This window comes from Aptenodytes forsteri, unplaced genomic scaffold (genome assembly GCF_000699145.1).
Source record: "Aptenodytes forsteri isolate BGI_AS27 unplaced genomic scaffold, ASM69914v1 Scaffold198, whole genome shotgun sequence".
Lineage (NCBI taxonomy): Eukaryota > Metazoa > Chordata > Aves > Sphenisciformes > Spheniscidae > Aptenodytes > Aptenodytes forsteri.
The window spans coordinates 203,972-223,935 of record NW_008795697.1 but is presented as its reverse complement, the minus strand read 5'-3'; the positions used below and the strand labels follow the sequence as shown (position 1 = coordinate 223,935).

The 19,964-nt window shown below is 51.3% G+C and overlaps 1 protein-coding gene across 2 annotated transcripts in view; it reads right to left on the bottom strand.

Moving 5' to 3' along the window:
* Positions 1–4,090: 4,090 nt before the first annotated feature.
* Positions 4,091–19,964, bottom strand: part of COL6A2 (collagen type VI alpha 2 chain) — a 29,523-nt gene continuing 13,649 nt past the window's right edge. The window contains exons 15-28 of one of the 2 annotated variants that reach the window (XM_009283131.2): positions 19,621–19,683; positions 19,150–19,212; positions 18,944–19,006; positions 18,336–18,398; positions 17,865–17,915; positions 17,439–17,474; positions 16,993–17,055; positions 16,684–16,746; positions 16,371–16,406; positions 16,067–16,112; positions 15,331–15,483; positions 14,620–15,072; positions 14,248–14,286; positions 4,091–5,670 (exon numbers count right to left, since the gene is read on the bottom strand). In XM_009283131.2, coding sequence (XP_009281406.1) covers positions 5,063–5,670; positions 14,248–14,286; positions 14,620–15,072; positions 15,331–15,483; positions 16,067–16,112; positions 16,371–16,406; positions 16,684–16,746; positions 16,993–17,055; positions 17,439–17,474; positions 17,865–17,915; positions 18,336–18,398; positions 18,944–19,006; positions 19,150–19,212; positions 19,621–19,683 — 1,800 coding nt within the window. In that variant the 3' untranslated portion in view covers positions 4,091–5,062. Of the gene's footprint in view, positions 5,671–8,979; positions 11,246–14,247; positions 14,287–14,619; positions 15,073–15,330; positions 15,484–16,066; positions 16,113–16,370; positions 16,407–16,683; positions 16,747–16,992; positions 17,056–17,438; positions 17,475–17,864; positions 17,916–18,335; positions 18,399–18,943; positions 19,007–19,149; positions 19,213–19,620; positions 19,684–19,964 lie in introns of those variants that run through there. The other variant, XM_009283132.2, reaches the window with a different exon arrangement.

Here is a 19,964-nt window from a genome sequence, read left to right as displayed (position 1 = left end):
CTTTCAGAGGGTGCTGCCAGCATCGCCTCTGCTGGGAGCTTTTCTGCAGGTTCGGTGAGCGAAAGTGGTTCCCTGAGGTAGCAGCGCCTGGCGGGGCTGCAGGGCAGCCGGGGAGCATGGGGGTAGTGGGAATGCGGGTGCCCATGGGCCAGAGTGCACCGTTGCCATGGCTGGTGCTGCACCGAGACATGGTGTCGCCAGCCCCTCGTGGTCCACGAGGACATGGGCTGGACATTGGAGTTGGTTTATAATTTCCATTAATGGTGGAAACCACATGCCCAGGCTTTGAGAGTGCACAGAGGTAGGGACAGCCACTCTCAGGGTCAGCACTGTCACTCAAAGGGATGGGGTGGCTGTCAGGGTCTGCGGGGGGATGGCACTCCTGGGGAAACGAGCGTGGTCTCTGCCCAGAGCAGACACGTGGGGCAGAGGAGCTGGGTCCCAGCTGCTAGCAGGGCGATGATGTCCCTGTGACAGGAGGTGCCGTGAGGGAGCACTGACGGTGCCTGTCCTTCCCTTGCAGCTTGGGGGCTGCGGAGGATGTGGAACCCCAACCAAGGTGAGGGGCTGTGGGGCTGGGCAGGACTGTGGGTACCACACAGCCATCGGGGCTTGGAGAGGGGCTCAGTGCAATCGCCACGGGCACCCGGGGGGGATTACCTGCATACCAAAGGGGAGGGGCATCATTTGTGAGGAGGGGGTAGACCAGGAGGGGGAGGGGTCCTTTGGGTGCATGGGTACACCAGCCCCCTGCATTGCCTGTCTGGGGAGAGTCCGGCTCTGCTCCCTAACAGCCCCCCTCTTCTTCCTAGGTGTGCCTGGAGGGGTGCCACCACCGCAAGTGCAAATTTGCCCGCCTGCCCCTCCAGGATACCCTGGTCCTGGCACTCCAGCAGGTCCCTACCCTGGCTATCCTCCAGTGCTGCCTGGCACCCCCGGAGCCTATCCCCCGGCACCCCCAGGTGGCTATCCCTGTGGCCCCCCTCCGCCTGGCCTCTACCCGCCGGGGCAGCACCCCCATGGGCAGCCCCCACTGGGGCATCATCCCCATGGGCCCCATGGGCCCCATCCGGGACCACCAGGAATGTCAGGGTGCCCACCGTGTCCCCCTAACTGCCATCAGAAGCACCATAAGAAGCACAAGAAGAAGCACTCCAAGCATCATGGAGGCAAGGTAAGAGTGAGGCAGCAGCAGGCCTTTCCGAATCTCTGCTGTGGTCCTTCAGACCCCCTCACACATTCCACAGCATCCAGCCTGGGCAGCTAGGGCTCCCCTCTTCCACCCTGTGGCAGCTGGAGCAGGCTGCCAACACCTCAGTGGCTTTTTTAAGATGTGGCGACTCCTGTTTGGTTAATAAATAGGCAAGTATGAGTCATTTCAAGCGAGTCTTTTGAAACGTGATCCATGAAATTCCTTGAAGCCATTTGAAAGTGACACAGCTCAGGGTGCACCACATGGTGTATTAAATTCCAGGACTTTGTCCTGCTCATCCGAGAGCAAGTCGTGCCTCCGTAAGGGACATTCGCTCAGTGTCCTGCAGCAGAGGAGCAGTTCAGTTCCCTCTTAAAAAACGAAAAAAAAACCCCACCCCAAAAAAGGAAACGCAATTCTCTGTGCCAGGAGTAGATGCTGCAGAAAATGCGATTCCAGTGATGGGCACCATCTGGAGTAGGTCTGAGTGAGGAACTGCTAAACAAAACCCCAGTTCCACCATTAGAGGTAGGAGCATTTCCCAAACAAAGCAAACCATCAGCTCCTCTCACTGTGTAACAGCTCTGAAAGTGATTTGCCTTGACGTTTACCCTTGCTGGCAGAGAGCAGGACCCTTCTGGAGTTTACTTAATTGTCCTGAACAGCCTTGTAAAATAATAATGAAAAAAACAGCCCTCCCATGATATGCCTGTAATTATATTCTCCAAGCAGAAAAATAATGGCTCCAAACTCTAAAACGTGGTTTGTAACAGCATTGCAATAAACATTGTGGTGATGTTATTAGTAGCCATTTTATCTTCAAGTCAAGGTATCCCGTCCAGGGTTTGCTGTCTGAGGTCATGGTGCTGTGCTGACTCCCACGCAGGGTCACCCTCCACATGGCCCCCTGGGCCTTGACATTAACTAATTACCAGCTTGCAATCCAGTCAGCGTGCAAACCTGAGGGCACCGCTTTTGCTGGCGTGCAGACATCTGGGGGGAGGTGGGTCTGGAGCCACCACTGCTGCAGGCTCAACCTGGACCCAGCTGGGCACTGGGAACGGGCACCCACCACAGGATTGCTAACACCTATCAGAAATGGTGTGAAAGAGGGTTGTTTCCATGCTACCCTAAAGTTGTTTTATCTTCTCCAGCACTCCAGCAGCTCAAGCAGCTCAAGCAGCAGTTCTGACTCTGACTGAAGAGGACATCTCCCACCTGCATGGCAGTGAAGCGACGAAACAAGAAGCCGAATGCCCCATGGGAACCACCTGCATGTTGCTCCGTTCCCTTCCCCTTTCTCTTAGAGTGGCATTTTGCCTGCTGAGTGATTTTCTTGTTTTTAGCTTGTAAATTCTTTGACCTGGAATCGCTGTGAGATGATGGGCAGCAGCTCCGTCTTCTGTCTTTCAGGAGAGCCCACTGAAAGTCATCCCTGAGGCTGCAGGTAGCAGCGTGGGGAGTATCATGTGCTGGTTTGCACTCTGCTGGTGTCCGCGTGTTTTTTCCTGTGCAATTATGCCAACTGCTAACGTGGATCGCACTGCCCATAGAAGTACTTACATTTCATGTGAGCTTTCCCAGCTGTAGCAGAGGGGCTGGCTAGTGAATGCCATAACTTTCCCCTTGCTGAGCTGTATGGGTTACCATCCTCCATGCCAGGGTAATAATTAATTAGATAATTATAATTAATAATAGTGAGCTCTCTTTCTGAAGCCCCTGAGCCATGGCCATGGGACTGCAGTATGCTCACAAAAAAAGGTGAAAAGCATGGCAGTGCTTTCACCACAACAATTTTAACACAGGGCTGCTTTTGCTGCTGCTTTATTTTTGTTTGCCCGTTGTCATGGCTCAAGAGGATCCTTCCCAGCCCCGTTATCAAGAAGGCTTTACTGCCAGCCGGTGTGACTGGCTGCTGGAAACAAAGCGGCACAAACACAAGCAGCTCACTGTGGCAGAGGGAATCTCCAAAAGAGGTGGTGCAGCCCATCTCACCCAGATTTACTGCCAGCGCGGCCTTGTTAGTCCTTGTTGCACTGTTGGCTGGGCGTGTGTGCGTGCTGGGGCAGTGGGATTTCACTCCTGTGGCTCCGTTCTGGATGCAGTCATGTTTTGTCCTGTGGCCCTCGAAGCTCCCCTATAGCTCTCCTTTCCGAAGCAGGGAAAACACAGCAGTGACACTGCAGCACACATGGCCACAGCTCCCCACCGCCGTGCCCTTCCCTGCACCCACACTGCCAGCGCCTCTGCACCCCATGCCTGGGGTCCCCTATGGACAACCCAAGCCCTGCCCAGCCTCTCCTCCCCATCCCACTTCCATCACCGTGGATGTGACCTTTCAGAAGTGCCCCTGTCCTTGGAGGGTTTCCCTGCCCTGCTGTCCTGGCTTGAGACACACAAGTGTTGGATGCAAGAGGGGCTGAAGAAAGCGTGGGGAAAGCCCGACTCAGGTGCAATACCATCTTCATGGTGGGGAAAGGCACAGCCCCCCTCAAAGAGGGGCACCTGAGGACCCCTGTTCTCCTCACCCATGAACAGGTGAGGAAGATGAAGCAGGAGAGGAATGAAGACATGGTCTTTGTCATGCTGAGAGACCACAGTTTGATGGGCACTAGGGGGGTGTGGGGCCATGGGGCAGAGGAACAGGTCTGTAAGGGGACTGCTGCAGACAGTGGGGAGAGCTGGATGGGCCCCATCAGCATCCTGAGGTCCTTCAGGTCCTCAGTGGTGCACCGTGACCCCGTGCAGCAGGGACCCCTGGCCTTGTGCTCCAGCATTTGCGAGAGGCAAAATACAAACTTATCTGGACTTACCAGCTTAGCACCAGGAGAATCAGCTGCTCATTAAAAATAATTAAAAAAAACAGACAAACTACAGAATAAAGAGGCTTTTTCAGGATAGGGTGAAAAGAGTTTGTTTATTTTTGCAGACAGCACAATTCAAGTTCAAATCTGGGCATTGCTCAGCAGATACTGGTGGGAAGAAGGCACCATGGTTGCTTTGAGCACATTGGGATGACAGGGAGGCAGCTCGGGCGGCTACCCAGTATTTTGTGAGATGCTGGGAGCATGCTGTCCCTCAGCCAGGATTTTGGGTGCAGTAATAAATGAACAGGTTCTGATGAAGGTCGGAATGGCAGAAGCAAGGGAGATATAGCCCACAGGAAAATGAAAATCTTGAAGATGATCTGTGAAATTTAGGATAGATAGAGCCCCAAAAGGAGCATCTGCAGACAACTGTAGAAGGCAGCAAAACCTCTCACCATCTCATTGCTCCTGGGAAAGAGGAGCAAGCCACCAAGGGCCATGCAAAAGGAAAGCAAGTCGCTGACCATTTCAAGCAGCATGTGATGTGTCATAAACTCACTCGGTTGTCTCAGGGCAGAAGTACCGAGAGAACAAAAAAGGTCAGATAATCTGGAAAAGGGTTTGCTAAAGAACAGGGGATGTCACAACTGTAAAGCTTCTCACAGGATGCTGAGGGATATTGAGAGTTTTTGAAAACTAGAGATGGTAATTTGTCCTACTACACTGGAAAGGTTTCTCGTTTCTCTGACAAGCCCTCCTAGGATTACAGTACGTATGCAAGGCATGGCTTAGTGTGTGTAAAGCTTTAGAGAAGTACATCATATGGCTCTGTATCCTGCTTTGATCTTGGTTTTAATTAGCACCATAAATGTAAGATACACGACTTTTCATCATGAAAATTAAAAGAAAATGAGCTCTGGATTTTGGCTAGAAAGGAGGACCCAGAGGGCAGCTGTTCTGGGTCAGCTCAGAGTTGCTAGCAACCATACAGAGGGAAGAAAATGAAACAGGTAATATCAGGAGTATGCATACTGGTGGGAGGAGGAATGTGCACTCCCTTCATTTAACATATCCACCTAATGAACCTGTCGAAGAAGCTGGGCTGGGAGAGGCTATCATAGTCCTTCTCCCGGAATATGGCTGCCCGGTCCCCGAGGCCAAGCTTCAGCAGGACGTCCATGTCTACATCATTCCCAAGAGCCACTACCGTGGGCATGATGTCTTGCTTCTTCATGGAGTTGATGGCCTCCTCGAGGTTCTTGCTTCCTGTGATGCCGTCAGTGATGAAGACAAAGGAGAGCTCAGCATTACGCCGGGCGAGTCGCTGCCCATCTCCCGGGCTGAGCACGATGTTGTTGATGGCATGTATGATGGCTGACCCGATGTTGGAGGATGAGTCCAGGTACTTGATCTGTGCCAGGGCATTGGAGATTTCTGTCAGGTTGTAGGTCAGTGGGAAGACCACATCCTGGTCCCTCTCACTGCCATATTGCAGCAGAGCAATCCGGGCATTCATGTTGTCGCTGTTGCTCCTGGCCAGCGTGAGCTGTCGGGCCACCTCCTCCACAAAGCGGTGGGCACTGCGGAAATTCTGCTCCCCAATCCTTTCAGAGCCATCAAGCAAGAAGATGACGTCAACGGGGCGCTGTGTGCACTGGGCCACTGCAAGCTCTACAGGAGAAAAAGAAGACAAGAGTTGGGAGCATAAGAAAGTCTACAGGACAAGGTTGGGGCTTGCCTCAGGCAGTTTGGGCTGGAGTCGCCTCCATGCATCTTTGTCCAAAGAAGGACCAGCCCCACTCTGGTGCCAAAGCCTGTCTTTGCAGCTGGTAATGTAGGAGCTTTGCTTCTGATTCCCTCAGCTCCTGGGCACTAGGTCTTAACGAATGTTAATTCTGGGGCCTATGACAGACCTCCATAAGCATCCATGAAATTAGACAGGTCTGTGCATTTCAGTCCCAGAATTACATCCACCTTCTTACAGCAGTGCCCAGGTCTTATCTGTAACAGGAATATCCAGAGATTAATGGCAGGCAGTGTCTGCAAACCTCTCAGTTACTTCTAGACAGTGGTTTACTTTCAGAGTTACTCTTCACACACAGATTTGTAGGATGAAAGCTGTTTTCATACCTTTCACCTAGATTAGTTTAATCAGCAATCACTAATTCCTGAAGAGCTTATAAAGGTTGGGTCATATGGTTGGAAAACAAGACTATCCTTGTTGATGCACCTGTATGTAGTAAAGCAGCTTTTGTAAAATGTAACAAACCCATATTTGAGTGAAACACAGTGGGATATTGTTCTTCAGTCACTCAGAACAGCACCTGTCCACAAAGTGGGCATGTGGGCATATGAATATACACAGTGAATTAACTCAGAAAAAAAGGGAGAAGAAAATAGCAATCTTTGGAGACAGCTGTTAGTTAGGGACCATTATTTCATTCCTTTGCAGTAGTTATGTGTATTTCATTTGGTGTTTCTCTGTGTGCACTGCTTCTCCGAGAAACATTTCCATTACTGCACTGTTGAATTTTCTTCTTCTTCTTTTGAGTCTCCTTCACTGCTGAAAGCACTAGTCAGGAATATGACTGCAACAGCAGTATTGATTTGTGATGTACATGCTGCGGCTGGCAACCCCCTGAGTTGGCAGCAGGGCAATGGCCATGTCACTGTCAAGCAATTCTGTGGCTCTAAGACTGAATCTCGAAAGGGTAAAGTCATGGAGCCGATGTCATGTTGTGTTGCATGACTGGCAAGGAATAGGAGACTCTGGAGCAGCCCCAGCTTGAGCATCCATTTCTGGCAATGAGGGGTAACTTCTGGGATAGGAGTATCACATGAGGTTGAATTTCCGCACCATGAGCAAATCCAACTTGACAAAGTGCTTCCTCAGTGCTGAATGCTGTTACACCTGGATTCAGCATGGTGGGGTGCTGAACCGGTGTAATTCCTTGTATGAGCTGAGCAACAAATGGATCACTGTTTAGTACCTTAGTACTATGTGTGTAGTCAACATTCGGCAAACAGAGAAGTTGTATTTTAAGCAAAATAGATACATGCACTCTTGACACTACAGAGACAGTGTCCAACATGAATCCAACAGCACAAGATAGTGTAGCAGAAGCTCTGATGGTGCATGTCGTTGAGCTTGCAGACTATTTGGCACCACTTCTGTCCATGACAAAACAGTCAAACCTGATGCAGGAACTTCTGCTGGTACTTGTGGTTTAACCTAACTCGTTGGACATTGCAAAAGTCTGTGTTTGTTTCTGTATCATGTTCCCTGACCTTGTAGACTGGCATTTCTCCTTAGCCCACACTGCAAAACATCTACAATGATGGCATGCCTTGAATGGTGCTTACTGCACATTGTCTTACTGCTAACTGCAACATTGCTTCTGCAATGCCAGTTCCGACTGCAGTAGAAACCAATCTCCAAGCGATGCTTTTTCCCCCATGAGCTTTTTGAATATCGCATTTTGAAATTCAACTGCGATACTCCACTCCTTTAAAGCAATAAAGATATGTACTCACCTCTGCCCAACTTTCCTTGAGAAATGTTGTCTAAAGGTACATTGATGCTGCAGTTCCCAGTACACAGGCACTGCTGCCACAAGGATGCTTTGTCTTGGCAGTGCCTGCATTCCTGGTCCTCACCTGCTCTGTGTAGTCGTGGAGGGGGAAAGGAAGGAAGGCATGCCCCTTGCAACCACACAGTCCGAAATCTACATAGGGGTCTGCAAAAGCAGGTGGAAGCGAGCAGGCGGAAGTGAGGGCTGCATATTGTGTTGGAGAAGTGTTACCAGTCTGTCTCCCCCGATGCTTGTCTACACGTAGTCATGTTTCTTGAGATGACAAGCAAGATCCACCCGCCTCCCACATGACCCGAAGCAAGCCTTAAGAGCTCCTAGTTAAGCAGACCGCGGCTGAGAGCAGCATCACTCCATGAAGCTTCAGTGAGAGTGTAACGCATCTCTGGCTGTCCAGGCAGCCTCTACTGCAGGAGCACTCCCCAGAGACACTCTGCTTGCTCCTCAGCCCTCACGGCTGCAGAGGGCTGCCTTCGAGATGTGTGATAAGATGCCTTTACATATGAGTTATCCCATGGGAACATAACAGATGCAAGGCAGCACAGCAAAACCTTGGGTTTGTCCTGTTCAGTGTCACGCTTCGGTTGCAGCTTGTTCCCATTTCTGGGAGGCTGAGGACCCGAGCACCCTTTCCTGCAGCAAGGAACAAGATTCTCGTCCTTAACTGGGAGATAAGCTCTTGGAGGCACCATCACGAATTAGGCCAACTAAAATCTTCACATCATGTTTTTAATTGGAGCACCAGTCCTTCTCATGCAGCTTACAGCAAGGCACGAATGCCTGCAGCTCACCGTACTGCATATGGTGTGCTAGGACACAGCTGAGGACATCTAACAGAGATAGCACAAAAAGCAGAAATACCATCATTTTCCTGTCATTAGCAATCCTGTCATTAGTTACCACATGTGCAGAGTAACCCCACCCATTCACATCATGTTCCTGCTTCTTCTAAAACCTGGGTAACTTGTATTTCCTCTATTGTTTCACAGTGTTGACAGTGGAGATGAAAGCAACAGTGAGATGGGGACTGACCTCCCAGCCCTTTCTGGGGCTTCCCCCTTTCGCATCCACTCCCTGATCTGTGTCCTTCCTTTGCCCAAGAGCTTCACTGAAGGAACCGCTGCTGTGATGAAATCTATCTGGTTTTATCAGAGGGATTAGCCAGGATTATGTTAGCAAAACATCACTACACCCACTTGCCTCTGTCTAACAAGGGCCAACACAAATACTGCTCAGGCAAAGGGACATCTTCTCTCTTTTTTTTTTTAATCTTTTTTTTTTTATCTCTCTTTTTTTTTTCCATAATGAGTTGAAGGTTTTCGAGAGGTAAAAAACTTCGTTTCCAATGTTGCAGTGCTTTGCTAGGAAATATTTCCAAAGGAAAATGAGGTCTAAACCCCCTTTACTGAAGTCTTGCCGAATCCTCATCTTGTTCAGCAAGATGTCCCAGCCCTGAGATGTTCTCTTCAAATCAGTGTTTCTTTGGGGCTTTTCCTCTAGCATCATGGCTGGAGCATCTTAACTACTCTGAGTTCAGTCATCTTACTTGCATCCCAGCAGGCTAAGTCATACGCTACTTTTGGGATAAAAATCAAAACAGATTGGGGAGCTTGGCTTTGCACAGACTATCTCCAATATGTGGATTACGACCAGACACTAGCATATGGACTCACACAGGCAGATCTGCATCCTTTTGCCTTCACCTAAAACTGAGCACACCATTTAAAGCTCTCTGAACAATTTTCCCTCCATTATATGCCAACAGCGGAATTCTCTAAGCTCCATGTCCCTATAGACTGGGAGCAAAAAGTGCTGAAAACTTGGGAGAAAGACTGTTTTTGTGCAGCGCATCTGACCTGCTCATGTGCTGAGTGACACAAACACCTCCCCTGCGTGCCTGTCGCCGGATTGCTTCTAGCCTAGACTGGTAAGCCCCAGATGTTGAAAACACTGTAAGAAGTTCCAAGTGGGCAAATTCCTCATTCCAGTTCCCATGCCTGAGCTTGGCAACTGGCTCCACTTTGTACACCTGGAAACATTACAGCCCAACTGCATTTTTGAAGACTGTACATTTCCCTTCTGCCCATTAAATATGACATTTACTCAGTATACTTTATTGCAATAATACCATGTCAGTTAGAGAGGCTGCAAAATTCACTTGCCAGCAGTAAACACTCCTACTCTTATGTCTGCACACGAAATGCCATTTTCTCTTCCTACAGCTTGAGAGGGCAATAGTTATTCTGGGGGCAGGAATGGCAGTCACCTGCCTGACTTCTTGTGAAAACCAGGGGCAGCTGACCTCATGGAAATATCACTCCTCATCTAAATGCATGTACCCACAGCGCAAGTGGTGGGTCTGTAGTCTCTTTGAACCGAACTAGCACTGGGTATGGATTGAATGGCTTATACTACAAGTTTAAATACTTCCTTTTAAATAGCTCATGTAACGTATCACAGAGGTTTGACTGTGCAGTCATGGATTTCTGCTTTGGACTGCCTAGTCCTACATAACCTCTACCTCTTGGATATGAACAGGTACATGTTGCTAATTAAGACAGAAGAAACACAAATGTACAAGCAGAGAAAAAGGCAGAGGGAGCTCATACAGCTTCTGAGAGAAGCACTCCCCAGGTTTTGGTGCTCTTGATGGAAAGCCAGGGTTGCCCCTTCTCCCATACTGTTTGATCTTTCCCCTCAATATCCTCAACTGCCCATTGAATGGTTGTAAAGAGACACTCACTGGAGATGCACCTTGCTTTGCCAGTCTTGCCACACAAATGGTTTGCAGGACCCAAAGAAAGCCCTTATGGTAACCCAGCGAGAGGATACAGAAGATGCTTCAGAAACGGTGAGCAAATACATACGCAGGAAGGCATGGGAAAAGCGCATTGTTAGGCTCTCTGCAAAAGAGGGGCTCGCTCTGGCCCTCAGCCATGTGCGTGCCGGCAGTCTCCTTGGTGGAGCCTGGTGCTCGCGCATTGCTGAGGGCTGGGACATGCTAGCCTGTCAGAGCAGGGTGGGAGTGCGGTAGGGCTGGAGGGGAGCAGCGTGGCTGGCTCAGAGACCGAGGCAACGCAGCCTCTCTGCAGAAAAGCAGTGGGCAAAACAACAGCATCTCTTGACATCACTGGAGAAAGCCACCATGTTCATCAGCCAGCCATGCCGGAGAGGACTGCCCCTTTTGTCACATCCCCAGCTGAGCGCAACCAAGCTGTTTCACTGCCTGTGTTTCTCCTAAACTAAAAGCATCTACCAATGTACCTGTCCCCTCTACCAAACAGGCACTCGAGGAAAGTTGATTACCACCTCCACTAAACCTCTGCCTCCACCTGCTTCATGCGATCTCTAACAGAGATGTCAGCAAAGCCCTAGCACAGTTTCTGGGTCCCCCACAATCTCGCTGTGCACCATTTTGAAGGTGTCAATGAACAAGTCCATCCACTCTTGCCGCTCATTTCCAGTGGCAAACTTGGCTTTTTCGGCGGTAAAGGCCAAAGTGGCCACCAGCTGGGTGTACATGCTGGGGTCCTGGGTTTCCCGCGTGGAGTTTAGGAACTGGGCGATCGAGTGTATGGTGCTGGGGAAATCTATGTTGACTCCCTCTTCCATGGGGCGGAAAATAAGTGGGTTTACGTTCCCAGGGTTCCTGTCATCTGCAAGTGAGCGTCAAAAGAATATTTTCAGGGCTTGCTAGCAATGGCTGTGTCTCTGAATGCTACCTGGCTTTCCTACATGCACTGCACCAGAGAAGAACAGAGCTAACGAGGGACAGAGAAGTAAAGACCAAAGCCAGAATTTAAATCTTTCTGCCACTTTTATGTCTGAGGAACCATGGGATTCGTGCCAAATCAATCACACATCAACCGAGAGACCTCAGAAAATGACACGAATCCTTAATTGCCCAGTTCCTTCCCACTCATCCGGCATAGGCACGATGGAGAAAGAGCAGCACTCAGGAAGAGGGCCATGGGGTCCAGGTTCTTTCTGCATATAGGATTCAGCCATCACGTAGCTTTGAACTCTACTATGTGCAAACTGTACACATGATGCTGTACAGCCAGAAAGACATCTAAGGGACAGCATTATGTGAACTCCTTGCCTGGCACTGAGCCCACTGCGCTTTGGCTAGAGTCACTGCCCTGCGATGTGCAATGCTCCTGTGTGGTGTCCGGGCTAGTCAGGACCCCGAGAGCCTCTGTCTCCAGTTGGCTATGCTGAACTTAAATTCAAATAACATCCCAAAGCCCAAAGCAAAGCCTTTTGCATGGGTTAGAAAAAGCGTCACAGAGCATCATGCGGTTTCTATTGAAGCAAGTGGTCAGTTCAGATTTGCTCAGCATTTAACCCATTTAACAATCCAGCATCCTGTTAGCACTGCAGTAATCGATGGGTGGTAACAGAGAGACAAGAGTCTGCCCTGAAAACAGGAAAACCTGGATTTCTTTAGGCAAAGCACTGAGGCAGCATGCCTTCAGCTGCAGATGTGAACCTGAAGTGGTGACGTGCCTGGCTCTGCAAGGCAGCAGGGAGGAAGCTGGAGTATATCTAATACCTGTCCCTCTCTGTGCTTTGCTGACAATACCCAGGCTGGAGCTGGGGTACCTGGCACGAGCAATTGATTTGCTCCTCAAAGTGCCAGGACTGCAACTCTGACAGCCATGGGGCCAAGAACAGGGCTGGGTGTACCTGACTGCCTGACCTGAACCTGTCTGGCCTGTCTACGACTGGATACATGCATTGGATGTGCACAAAGCTCACTCACATACCCTGCAAAGGGCACTGTCTCCGTCCAAAGGGTTTGCACGTGAATTGGCACCAACTCTTGAGATGTTCTCAGAGAACCAGAGGAAGCTGAGCACTGAGCAGAGAAGCCCCAGGCTCTGCCACATGCCTTATGTCACATCTTATCCAACATGTTCCCTTGCCACTAGGCAAGTGTGATCATGGCAAATTCTTCTAAATGAAGAAATAAATAGCAATGCATCACAGACTATCCAGTGCGGCGGGTGGAAGGCGCTTTGCCCAAAGGCCCCTGAATCCCTGGGTATCACTTATAACTTGATCTACTGGGCCTAGCACAGATCCTTGCACACCAGGACAACTTTTGCCCATGCTGAGATGGGTGTACTGGCACTTTCACAGAAGGCCCACACCTACCCAGCCATGTCACTCCACCTCCCATGTCCTCTGGGGCGCAGGTGTAGGGCCTGCACTTGATCTGGCATGCCTACGGCATGGCTTGAGGGATTCGCCTAAGAGGGAACCCCCTCAGATGCTTTCTCAAGCCATTTCTGTTCTGGTCCCCAGGACTGTCAGGTACCAGCGAACTGTTCTCACCTTGCATCAGGAACAGAAACACCCAAGTGCACTACAGGGAAAGGACCACCAACTTCGCCTTGCTTTGGAGGGCTTTGATGGCCCCAAGCCTAGGAGAACATGAGCGCACCACTGCTTGGGTCAGTCTCTCTGCTGCAGTGTTCCTCAGAAATGGGGAGGCTGCAAAGACCAAAACCTTTGAAGACACCTGAGCAGTCACCAGTGTGGCATGGGGAAGTCACCTCCTTGTGCACAGATCCGCAGGACAAAGCTCCTCAGAGGACACTACAGAGGAGCCTGTGTGGATAGCTCAAGCATCATGGTTGGACATTGTGCTCTCTGCATGGCCAGGTGCAAATACTCAAAATACTAGTGAGAGATTTTAGATGGGAATAATTATAGCTTTTCTGTCTTCAGATTTCTGAGCATCCTGGGACCAGTTTTCCTTTGTTTTGTATGGAAATGAAGGAACTTCTTTGAAAATGAAATTTGAGATTCTGTATAATACTGAGTTGAAGCTGGGGACTTTCACAAAAACATTCACGGCAAGAGTAGAGGTAAAAATTGCAAGAACTGGCAAAACTTTGTCCCCTCCAAGCTTTGTGTATATCAGCAAATAGTGCATCTATTGTATTTAAACAGGCACAGAGACTCAAACAGACAGGATCTCTAGGAATTCAGGTTGCAGATCTGCCCCTTAACAAGCAAAATGTGATCAAGTAAAGCTACCTGCAGCGAGCAGCAGCCGTCTCCTTTAAACCAGAGGATCCTTACAGCCTTTTTCCTTTAATCCAACATCCTGAGTTAATTGTTAATTAAATACAGCCAGTGTTAGAAAAGCCAAAGCTTTGAGTACACTACGGTGTCATTTTCCAAACGGTCCCTACCCACTGCTCTGCCCTTGTCACTCCCAAGGAGCATCCTGCCCAGTGCTGCAGGTTGGGCTCTGCATTTCAAAGGTCGCATGGGTGGGAGAGTTTAGCAAGGGGGTTTTGACTTGATGTATAATAGAGACATGGAACAAGTGAGAAATTAATTGCTGAGTTTGGAGTTCAAAACCTGGTGGCTCCCAGGAATTGGGACAGGGAGAAATATCAGGGCTGAGCCATGCTGGTGCCCTAACATGGTGCACTTGTACCTACCTGTGCAGAGAACTCAGAGAGACAGGAAAAGAGCAGGAGATGAAACTCCTCATGTAAAGTAACACTATTTCCCGAACTCCTGCCATCCAAAGGGAATGAACAGGGTTGCACACCCCTGTCTCATTCCTGAGCCTTGTACACTCTCCCCCAGACCTACCACTTTGTGCAGATGGCATGAAGCTACTTGTAATGTTTACCTGTCTGACAGGGCAGCTCAGGGCAGACGATCTGTGGATCTGGAAGGAAAAGAAACAAGGAAAACTGAGTGATGTGCTGCCATCCCCCTTCACAGTTTGCAGTCAGGGTGGCAGGGCAAGGTCTCTTACAAGGGGAAAGGACTCCAAAGGACTGCCCCAAAAGGCTGGCCTGTATCTGAGAAAGGACTGTTTATCCAGGGCTACATAACGGTCAGCCCCCACCATGAATGACCCAGCTTATGAGCTATTGACCAACCTGCTGAGACACAGTGCCTCTGCAATTGTTGCAACACACCATATAGGCCTCCCATCCCAAACCCTGTGGGTGAAAACTCCAGTTCCAGTATGAACTGTGCAAGAACAGGTGCAGACCTGGGCAGAGCACGTCCTCCATCTTGTCAATGAATTCCTCTGCCACCAGGTCCGAGAAGAGCCTCATCTTCTGGACTCGCTGGGGTTCGTTGCAGGCAATGGAGACCAGGGTCTCGCTCTGTTCTGGCTGATCAAACATGTCTCCAATGCCAATGGTGTTGACAACCACATCTCTACCACAAAGAGCCCCGAGGTTCTTGTCATCATCCCGGGGGTCATAGCGCCCATCTGTGATCACCACAGCAAACACTTGGGCTTTCTCTCGCTTGCTTTCCTTGATGAGCTTGTTGTAGGCAAACTGAAGGGCAGATGGTGTCCAGGTGCCTCCAGCGATCCACTCCAGGCGCTTCACTGCTTCCTTGAAGCTCGACAGTGAATCAATGCGCTCATCATCAAGCTTGATGGCTTCGAATGTCCCCTCGTGACTGTACTGCACCACCCCAACACGGGCACCTGCCAATGAAGTGTCACATTACTTGCCTTTGCATCCTCAGTGAAAAGTGGAGAAAGTCAGCAAACTTTTGTATCAACAAAGAGCTGCCCAATTGGCCTACAAAGCTGGGAAGGGAAGAGGGAAGAGCAGAAACTGCTGCGAAAATGCTGGACGGATGGATTGCAGCCCTGGGCAGCTACAGACAAATGTGGAAGCTGGAGGGATCCAAGACCCTTTTCTTTTCCCCATGCCCCACTCTGTCCCCACACAGTCCAGACCTGTCTGCGACTTGGGGTCCTTGGCAATAGAGCCCAGCCGGCTGACCACGTTGACAACAAAATTTTTCTCCAGGGTGAAGTTGGTGTAGCCAATACTCTCTGAGCTGTCTATGACGAACATGATGTCCAGGGCACCACAGCGCTTCTCACAGTCTGGGGAGAGGGACAGAAGGAGGAAAACATGAAGGTCAATGATGGTGGGAACAAGAGCTACCAGGGCAGAAGAGACCCTCTATGGGAAGACAGAGACAGTTAGCATCACAGCAAGCATCCACAGGGTTTGTGGTGCTGCCCGCAGCTGGCAGCATAGGGAGGATTTTACATACATCTTTCTGTCGACGTATATCAAAAGAAACCTTTTTAATCTTGCTGTGTAATACACTCTATCCTATTATCTGGACCATGCAACTCTATATTACAGCTCACTGCTCCTGTGATGTCAGAGCTAAATTTTGGGAGGTAAGCCAGGCTGCCCCTGCAGTGCCACTGCACTCACTGGTGGGCTGGGACCAGGGTGAGCAGGGAAGGACTTCCCGTGGTGTCTCCTCTGCAGGGTACAGTGCTGTGCAGAGCGGCAAAGAGCCCACCGTGCCAGCGGCTCAGTGCAAAGGGCAGCTCACGGGGCAGAGCTCCCTCAAGGGAGTTCCTGAAGAATGAGGCAGCCTCTGGTGACCCCCTTTCCCCATTCCTTGAGTGGTCGTTTCCTTGCCCTGGGGAGAGGTAATGGTCTGCTCACCACAGCATCCGCACGTCTCTCGCACATAGGTCATCACGTCGCAGTCCTGCCAGCAAAGGGGTGCAGGGTGAATGCCTCCCTCCCCTTACACAGCATCCATCCCCTCTAAGGGAAAGGCTCCCCTTTCCCTTCCCACCCAGCCGGCCCCCTCTCCTCTTTCCTTGGCTCCCGTGGGAAGCCACAGGCCACCTCTGCGGGGCAGTGGCAGGACCTGATGCCCTGTTTCATTCTCAGGCTGTGCACGGCAAAGCCACAGTTGCTCCAGGAGGAAGAGCACCGGGGGCTGCAGAGCAGTGCTACTTACAGTCAGGCCAGGATCTCCTGGTGGGCCGGGGGTCCCCTGTAAGAAGAGCACAGGGATTTCAGGCACAGTTTTCCCTTTTTGGGAACTAGACATCAAAGCCATCAAAAACATGGCTTTTTGTAAAGGTCTGCCATGGGAAGGGTAGGAAAGCCTTGCTGGGAGCCAGCAGACACGTCTGGCAGCTGGTGTCCCCTCCAGCAAGCCCTGCTGCAGGTAGACCCACTGGGGTTCTCTGGGCCTTAGAGCATCAAGAAGTGGGGAGGAGAGGAGGGAGCTGCAGCATCTGCTCAGACACGATGGCATGGTACTGTACCTCGCGGCCTGCTTCACCAGTTGGACCGCGGGGTCCGGGCTCACCTCCTGGGCCAGGATCACCCTGGGGAAGAAGCAAAGAAGTGTCAAATATTTCCCCGGCAAGGCCAGTGATGCAGCCACTGGTATTCGGGGCTCCTCCTGACCCCCTCATCAGGCACAGCCCTGCTAAATGCAGTCACCAGCCTGCCACAGCTGAACTTGGGGACATGGGGCAGGCAGGAGAGCGGGCAGGGCCATCCCCAGCACACCTGGCAGAGGTGTGGGAGTGGGACACTGACCCCGCGGGCAGTATGGGAAGTTTGCTTACCGGTTCCCCCTTCTCTCCTTTGGTCCCTTGCACTCCTTTTGGTCCAAGCTCACCTCTTCCTCCCTGCTCAAAGGAAGGAAAAACAGATTTGACACAGAGCACATCTGGATGTGCTCAGGCAGATGCACTACTGCTATGAGCCTGTCAAAAACACATGCCTGCCTGGCCCGGGAAAGCACCCTCTAAACCAGCAGCTCGGTGCAGAGCAAATAAACAGTGTTTACACAGGCATTAACTAAGAATAAAGAAGTTTTGCAAAGCATATTTTGGATGGTTTCAAAAGGAGGTGGGCTTGGGAGATACACCCAGGCTCTGCAGCTGCAGGGATTAGCCAGGGTAGCTGCTGGCAGGACAGGCTCCTCGGCCACGCACCCAGAGGGTCAGGCGACAGCTACTCGGCATTTCAGTCAGTACAAAAAACAGGCGACGGAGACAAACACACTCACCTTGGGTCCCGGCTGCCCCTTCTCACCCTTGTCACCCTGTGAAGGGAGAGGAGGGAGAGGTCAGCACCTGACTAGTACCAGCCCCGCACTGTGCACGCATACATCCGAAGTCTGCAGTGAGGGGCAACAAAGCTGAACAGCAAGTGTAGCTTCAGGCTGATGGTTGGAGTGGTGGGCACAGCCACCTCCCCATCACTCCCGTTGAGGCTGCAGTCCTCAGTACCTCTGCCACAAGGCTGATGGAGCTGTGGCCAGGTTCACTCCTGGTGTTCAACCCCCTTGCCCCCTTTGCGGGCTTCACTTTTTTGTGACCCTGATAATTTTTCTTCTTCCCTCTTCTCCCAGGCTGCTCAGCTCCAACAGCAACCTCCACCGAAACAGGCTTCCTCACGGTGCATATGTCTACGCTGGACGAGGCATGCTTACCTGCGGTCCTCTGGGTCCAGGGTAGCTAAAGCCAGGTCTGCCTCTGTCACCCTTTGGTAGAAAAAAGATATTCTGTCAGAAACCAAACCCAGCCTTTCTGACCTGGTGATGCCAGCGACAGCCAGAGCTGTTTTCATCCCCTCCCAGGGTGAGACACTACCAGGAGCCGTGACTTCTGCAGCTAGCCCTGAAACATTGGGAATGGCTGTGCGGAGTGAGGCTTCACGGCGTCTTGGGGACGTCGCATGCCAGGGACACCCCTGAATCTGTGCAGGGTGAGGGATGTAATCAGAGCTGCCTTGGTCAGAGCAAGACCTACATCTCTGCCCCATAGGGATGCTCAGGTTTGAGCCATTCTGTTTCTGAAGCACACAAGTTTCTGCAGTGGAAACTGCCTTTTTTTTAAAAAAAAACCCCAAAACCCACACAAAAATACCCTTTCAAATGCAGAGTTGCATTCAAGGACTTTACCTTCGGTCCTGGTGGTCCGGCATCACCTCTTGGGCCCAAGTCACCAGGGTCCCCACGTGATCCCTGCAGGATAGTGTTGGGGAGAGCGCAGGGAGTGGGTGAGGATGTTCCTTGCAGCTCCCCGGCCACATAGGGGACTGTGCTGGAGAAACCAGCTCTTGAGACGATGCTGCAGGACCATCTCCCCTCCCAATGAGGTTACTGTGATAGTGACTGATTCAGCACTTGGGTTCCCACGTCCCGCGGAGCCACATGGATGTCACGGCACTACTGCCACAGTGGGGTGCTGGGCTAACCACAGACCCAAGACAAATGGGCGCCCGGGGAGCCCCATCTTCCCTTGCCCCGTGACCCACTCTGGTGGTCCCTTCTATATTGTCATGGGAACACCTGGGACCAGGAGTGATGGAGAAGCAGGTACTCCCGGGTCTTGTGATTTCTCCTTGCCCCAGGGGCTAGCCAGGGCCTCTGGGCTAGTTCTTAGCCTCCCTGAGAAAATGTCAGGCAGGCTCCCCTTGGGAGGGACAGTGCAGCCAGCTTATGTCAGTAGGGAAAGCTCTCACTGCAGAGGGAGGACACGGTCACACAGATGCCCCAGGATGACTTACTATCTTGCCTGGCTCTCCCACAGCACCTGAAGGGCCTCGGGGTCCTGGCAGTCCTTGGTCTCCCTGCAAAGCAAAGCAAGAAGCAAGAATGTACAGAGGCAGGTATAGGCAGGTGTGCATGAGGAGGAAAGCCAGGTGAGCTGCCCTGGACGGCAGCAGCGCTCTCCCTCCCTCCTGGCTGTCACCAACCCCTGCTTTGTGCTTACCCTTGATCCTTTGCTTCCAACCTCACCGGGCAGGCCACGAGGACCCTCTGGACCAGGATCTCCCTGTGAGGAGGGTAAAGATGTTCCTGGTCATGGATGTCTCCAATGCTGTTTGTGTGCATGGCAGTGCTCCTTGGAGCGAGGAGGCATGATGCCATTCTCAAATCTGGTGTTTCTTGGCTTGAAACACAGTGTCAGGGCAGCGTGCTCTCTGAACATGTCTCTTAGCCTTGAGCTTTGCTGCTCTTCATCCCCTCTCTGGATCAAGCCCTGGAAGAGGAGGCTGTACCTGCTGCCACTAGGGCAGGCAGCAGGCACAGTGGAAGCAAAGCACACATGCAGAGCCCACTGGGATCTGCAATTCCCAGCTCTGGTGTTGGACACTTCATGGCTGGGCAGCAGCACATCACACACACTAGTCCTGTGCATCTTGGGCTCATTTGCAATGGTCTGGGCAGTTGCTTTACTCACCCTTTCTCCTTTGGCCCCAGGAGTGCCTTTGCTGCCTTTTGTCCCTGGATCTCCACGTCGACCCTTGGCAGACATAGAAAGTCACATAAATAGAATGTGAAGATGGATGCTACCTGAACAGTGACGCCTGGCTGCCCTACCTTCTTCCTCCTGGCCCAAGAGGCGTATCCTTGCCCCCTTAGCGAGCATGTGCCTGGCAGCAGTGTAGCAGGGATGCCCATGCTGGCACTGCCTGGGGGATCTTGCCTTTGGCTTTTGGGAAGCCACAGCCAGACTATTCTTTCAGGAGGACGGTCACTGCAGTGACCACAAACACTTGTGGTTCATTCCCTCAGGGTTAAAGA